The 5,785-nt window shown below is 56.8% G+C and overlaps 1 protein-coding gene across 1 annotated transcript; it reads right to left on the reverse strand.

The window, feature by feature from the left end:
* Positions 1-557: 557 nt before the first annotated feature.
* Positions 558-5,534, reverse strand: LOC139250616 (AN1-type zinc finger protein 6-like; the record flags this gene model as incomplete). Its single annotated transcript, XM_070873012.1, has 3 exons — positions 5,374-5,534; positions 1,706-1,835; positions 558-619 (listed from the first exon to the last, which is right to left on the reverse strand). Coding segments are annotated over exons 1-3 (343 nt in total), but the record flags the coding sequence as incomplete, so codon positions are not given.
* Positions 5,535-5,785: the final 251 nt, after the last annotated feature.

Raw genomic sequence — 5,785 nt, forward strand, 5'->3', positions numbered from 1 at the left:
GTCTCCCCCCCACCCCCCTCCCACCCCACCACCCCAGTCTCCCCCCCCCCTACCACCCCAGTCTCCTCCCCCCCTCCACCACCCCAGTCTCCTCCCCCCCTCCACCACCCCAGTCTCCTCTCCCCCCCCCCCCACCACCCCAGTCTCCTCTTTCCCCCCCCCACCACCCCAGTCTCCTCTCACCCCCCCCACCACCCCAGTCTCCTCTCCCCCCCCCAGTCTCCTCCCCCCCCTCCACCACCCCAGTCTCCTCTCCCCCCCCCCACCACCCCAGTCTCCTCCCCCCCCTCCACCACCCCAGTCTCCTCCCCCTCCCTCCACCACCCCAGTCTCCTCCCCCCCTCTCCGATCTACCCCCCAATCTCCCCCCACACCCCCAATCTCCCCCCCTCCAATCTACCCCCCAATCTCCCTCCACCAGTCTCCCCCCCACTACCCCCAGTCTCTCGCGCCCCCCCCCCTCGACCCAAGTCTTTCCCCTCACCCTCCCCAGTCTCCCCCCCACCTCAGGCCGCCTCCCCCACGCACGAACACTGACCAATCACAATGCCTCTCACCTTGGAACTTCTCCTCCATCTCCGCCTCTTTACTCTCCGAAGTGGCCGTCGGCAACGATTGGCTGAGGAGAGAAGGCGGAACAGAAAGGGGTTAAACTCCACAGGGGGCGGGGGAGGAGCGCTCGAGATGGGCACGGCTCTGGACAGCACGGGGGTGGGGGGGGGGGAACGGTCGGAAAACGGAGGCACTGGCATCATCCAGGGCCGCCTACGTCCTCGCGAGGACCCCGATTCGAAGCGTAGTCCGCGAACCCGACCGCGCGAACCCGCCATTTTGTTCCGGGCATGCGCAGACAACCTGAGAGGGCCTTTCCTTTGCCTCCAAGCCGAAGGTACGGAGGAACTGGCGAACTACTTTCCTCCTCCAATCAAGGATGCCCATTCTTAGATCCATTGGGAGGGCAACGTCACGCCAATCCATGCCTGGCGAACTCGGACACGTTGGCAAGAGCCAAGGGTCAGGAAGGTCAAAGTGTCAACAGGGTCCACAGTGGAGAAATACCACCAACGCTGCCTCCTGCAAATCCCCCGGGAGGACAGACGCACCAACGTTAACGTCCTCGACCAGGCCAACATCCCCAGCATCGAAGCACTGACCACACACTCGACCAGCTCCGCTGGGCAGGGCCACATTGTCCGCATGCCCCAGACACGAGACTCCCAAAGCGAGCGCTCTACTCGGAACTCCTTCACGGGCAAACGAGCCAAAGGTGGGCAGAGGAAACGTTACAAGGGACCACCCTCAAAGCCTCCCCCTGATAAAGTGCAACATCCCCACCGACACCTGGGAGTCCCTGGGCCCAAAGACCAGTCCGCCCTAAGTGGAGGAAGTGCATCCGGGAGGGCGCTGAGCACCTCGAGTCTCGTCGCCGAGAGCGTGCAGAAACCAAGCGCAGGCAGCGGAAGGAGCGTGCGGCAAACCAGCCCCACCCTCCCCTTTCCCTCAATCACTGTCTGTCCCACCTGTGACAGGGACTGTGGCTCTCGGATTGGGCTGTTCAGCCACCGAAGGACTCACGTTTAGAGTGGAAGCAAGTCTTCCTCGACTCCGAGGGACTGCCGAAGATGACGACCGAGAAAACAGTATCTCAAAAACCGCCAAAGACCTTCCCCCCCCTCTCGCTTCCGCGCAGCCCCCAAAGCCCTACCTGCTGCTCTCCGAGACGGTTGATCCGGACGTGGAGATGGCGGCGACAGCTGTGGACGACGGGTCCTGCGGGCTGGCGTCTGTACTCTGAACTAGCGCCGGGTCAGAAGGCGTGCTACTGGCTGTGGCTCCTGTTCACAGGACGTATAGAACCGTTAAAAAAAAAAATATGCTGGCCAAAGTCACGCAACCTCCTCTGAGCAAACCGCACGTCCTGCTGCCATCAACGGTGAGCCACACGGGTTTAAAAAAAAAATAAATGTTGGCTTCAAACATTTCCCACTCAATTTTTTTGCTATGTCAACAGTCACACTGTAGTTGGACGCTCCGGCCACTAGGTGGCGCTGTGGAGCAGGTGGCTGAAATCTCCCAATGACCTTCACCAGTGTGTGTGTGTGTGCCCGCGTGTGTGTGGTATATACACATACATACATATACACACACACACATATATATATATATATAATATATATATATATTATTCAACTGACCCATATTGATATTGGTCTCGGTATTTAAGGAGGGATACACTTGCATTGGAGGCAGTTCAGCGAAGGTTCACTCGGTTGATTCTGGAGATGAAGGGGTGGTTTTATGAGGAAAGGTTGAGTAGGTTGGGCCTCTACTCATTGGAACTCAGAAGAATGAGAGGTGATCTTATCGAAACGTATAAGATTATGAGGGGGCTTGACAAGGTGGATGCAGAGAGGATGTTTCCACTGATGGGGGAGACTAGAACTAGGGGGCATGATCTTAGAATAAGGGGCCGCCCATTTAAAACTGAGATGAGGAGGAATTTCTTCTCTCAGAGGGTTGCAAATCTGTGGAATTCGCTGCCTCAGAGAGCTGTGGGAGCCGGGACATTGAGTAGAAATAGGAACAGGAGTCGGCCATACGGCCCCTCGAGCCTGCTCCGTCATTTAATACGATCATGGCTGAAATTCCTCCTCATCTCAGTTTTAAATGAGGATGTTGCCCCTCGTGGGGGACTCTAGAACTAGGGGGCACATAGTTTCAGAATAAGGGGCCGCCCATTTAAAACTGAGATGAGGAGGAATTTCTTCTCTCAGAGGGTTGTAAATCTGTGGAATTCTCTGCCCCAGAGAGCTGTGGAGGCCGGGACATTGAATATATTTAAGGTGGAGATAGACAGATTTTTGAGCGATAAGGGAGTGAAGGGTTATGGGGAGCGGGCGGGGAAGTGGAGCTGAGTCCATGATCAGATCAGCCATGATCTTATTGAATGGCGGAGCAGGCTCGAGGGGCTGAATGGCCGACTCCTGCTCCTATTTCTTATGTTCAACTGACCCCGAGCGATGCCTTGGGGCAACTTACTCGGTGAATACAAGAGTATAACTGGTGCATGTCACGTCCATGTGGACTGACAGAGAAAGGGAGATGATCATTTCTTGGCCAGAAACACCAGCCAAACCTTGTAGGAGAAGCCAGTGAACATTTTAATCAGCAAGAGATGAAAAATGTGCTGAACAATTAATTTTTAAATCCACCCCCCCGTCCTCAGTATTCTCCCATCTTTTCCCAGAGGTGGCTGCTCTCGCTGGGGTTTAGTTCCACGGGGTGGGGGGAGTGGTTTTGGGGGGGGTGGGGTAATTGGAACGTCCTCCGCTACCCCGCTGCCCATTCTCCACCTATGAGCTGCGGCCGCCGGGCGCGGGCTATTCGACCACATGAGGCGTCGCGGCCAAACCCCGAGTCCATGATCGGATCAGCCACGACCGTATTGAATGGCGGAGCAGGCTCGAGGGGCTGTGTGGCCTACTCCTGTTCCTGATTCTTATGTAAACCTGATCTTATTCTCTGCTTGACGTCTCAGAGAGGGCTGCATTGGAGATTGACCAGAATGGTCCCGGGGGATGAGGGGCCTTCAGTGACGTGGGGAGACTGGAGAAGCTGGGGTTGTTCTCCTCGGAGCAGAGAAGGTTAAGGGGGAGATTGAATCGAGGGGTTCACTATCACGAAGGAGTTTTGAGGAGTAAATCAGGAGAGACTGTTCCCGGGGGCAGGAGGGTGGGTAACCAGAGGGGCACAGATTGATGATAATCGGCGATGGAACCAGAGGGGGAGATGGGGAGAATGTGTTTTTGACGCAGCGAGTTGTTGTGATCGGGAACGCGCTGCCTGAAAGGGCGGTGGGAGCAGATTCAATCGGGGGCTTTCAAACGGGGGAATTGGGTAAATACTGGAAGGGGGGAAAAGGTGCCAATACTGGAAGGGGGGAAATGTGCCGGGCTGTGGGGAAAAGACCTTTAGCCCCTTTTGCCGCCCGGTCCCATGACCCGGTAACCTCTGCCCCCTCGCAGCTCTGAAGGCGGGCCGGAGCCAGAAACATCAACCGTCGCGTTTTTGTGGCGTTTCGGATCCCGATACGCGGCCGGACGGGCAAGCGGGCCGGAACCTTCCCTGGCCCAGTGTCCAACGCCCCGATCACGAGCCAAGTGGTTCCTTCTGTCGCCAACCCAGGTCCCCCCCCCCTCCATCCCCCAATCCCCGCCTCCTCTCTTGACGCTACGGGGCAGACACGGCAAGAGGAGCGAGTAACTGGGCCAACCTGAGCTACCCTTCCTCTGGAGCCCATCGCTGATGACGGGGTGAAGGGGGGGGGGGGGAAGCAGGGAGGGGGTGACTAGCCCCCCCCCCCCCCCCGTTGGGCCCAGAATGATGGCAATATGTCACTGGGCTGCGTCAATGGCTCAGAATCAACATGGCACACTCGGTCAGAACACCACCCGGGGGGGGGCTGGGGGGGTGAATCAGGATTAAATCCCGAGGGCAGGCCGCACAGACTGGGCTTGTGTTCCCTCGAGTGTAGAAGATTGAGGGACGATCTGATTGAGGGTGTTTACGATGATTGAAGGATTCGATCGGGTGGATCGAAAGAGGAACTGTTTCCTCTGGTTTTGGGGGGGGGGGGGGGGAGGAAAGAGACCAGAACAAGGGGGCGTCACCTTACAATTCGAGCCCGGCCGTTCAGGAGTGATGTCAGGGAGCACTTCTTCACACAAAGGGCCGTGGGAATCTGGAACTCTCTCCCCCAAAAAGCTGTCGAGGCCGGGGATCAATTGGAGCTTTCAAAACTGGGATTGATAGATATTTGTTGGGTATTAAGGGTTACGGAACCAGGTGGAGTTAGGATGCAGATCAGCCGCGATCGGATTGAATGGCGGAACCGGCCCGAGGGGCTGAATGGACCTCCTCCTGTTCCTGTGTAACAGGCTCGAGTGGGCTGAATGGGCCTCCTCCTGTTCCTGTGTAACAGGCTCGAGTGGGCTGAATGGGCCTCCTCCTGTTCCTGTGCAACAGGCCCAAGGGGCTGAATGGGCCTCCTCCTGTTCCTCCATTGCCCAGAAGGCCACTCGGTTGCCTTGACTACCAAGAGCTTTCTCTTCACTGGTACACGGAAGAATCCCCTCGCCACCCCCGCAAAACCGCCATCCCATGCCAACAGCTTTGTCCGACTGGAAGTCAAGCGATTAAAAAAAAATGGCCGCCCATCCGGTCTGACCCCTGACCTGCAATCCCCGACACATTCAACCCTCTCCCATTCAAATCAGAGTTGGCGAGTGGCGGACCGGGGGGGGGGTCAGAGGGCGGGGACGGAGAGGGAGAGGTCAAAGGGTAGGGGTTGGAGGGCAATGGGACACCTCATACCCTGTGGACTTATTCTCTCGCTGCTGTTCTGTTTCTGCAGGTACTCCTTATAGCAGACGGAGCACATTCCGTTCGTGCGAGGGTTTCCATAGAAACCACAGCCTGTCGGGCAAAACATAGGCACTTGGGTCGGGTTGGTTTCCTGCGCCATGTTCCTCCCGTGTCCTGTGATAGAAAATGGGATAGAAGAGGCGGAATTAAAAAATACCTCAGCCATTTAACCAACGTAAAGAATATCACGAACACAAATGTACGTCATCGTTTCATGGGCTTTCGCAGAGAAAGGACTTGGAACTCAGAGCGCTTTACAGCTAATGACGCACTTTCTTTTTGCTGAAGTGCCATCACTGTTGTATTGTGGGAAACGCAGCAGCCAATTTGCACACAGCAAGCTCCCACACACAGCAATGTC

The sequence above is a fragment of the Pristiophorus japonicus genome, unplaced genomic scaffold (assembly GCF_044704955.1).
Source record: "Pristiophorus japonicus isolate sPriJap1 unplaced genomic scaffold, sPriJap1.hap1 HAP1_SCAFFOLD_4034, whole genome shotgun sequence".
Taxonomy (NCBI): Eukaryota; Metazoa; Chordata; class Chondrichthyes; family Pristiophoridae; genus Pristiophorus; species Pristiophorus japonicus.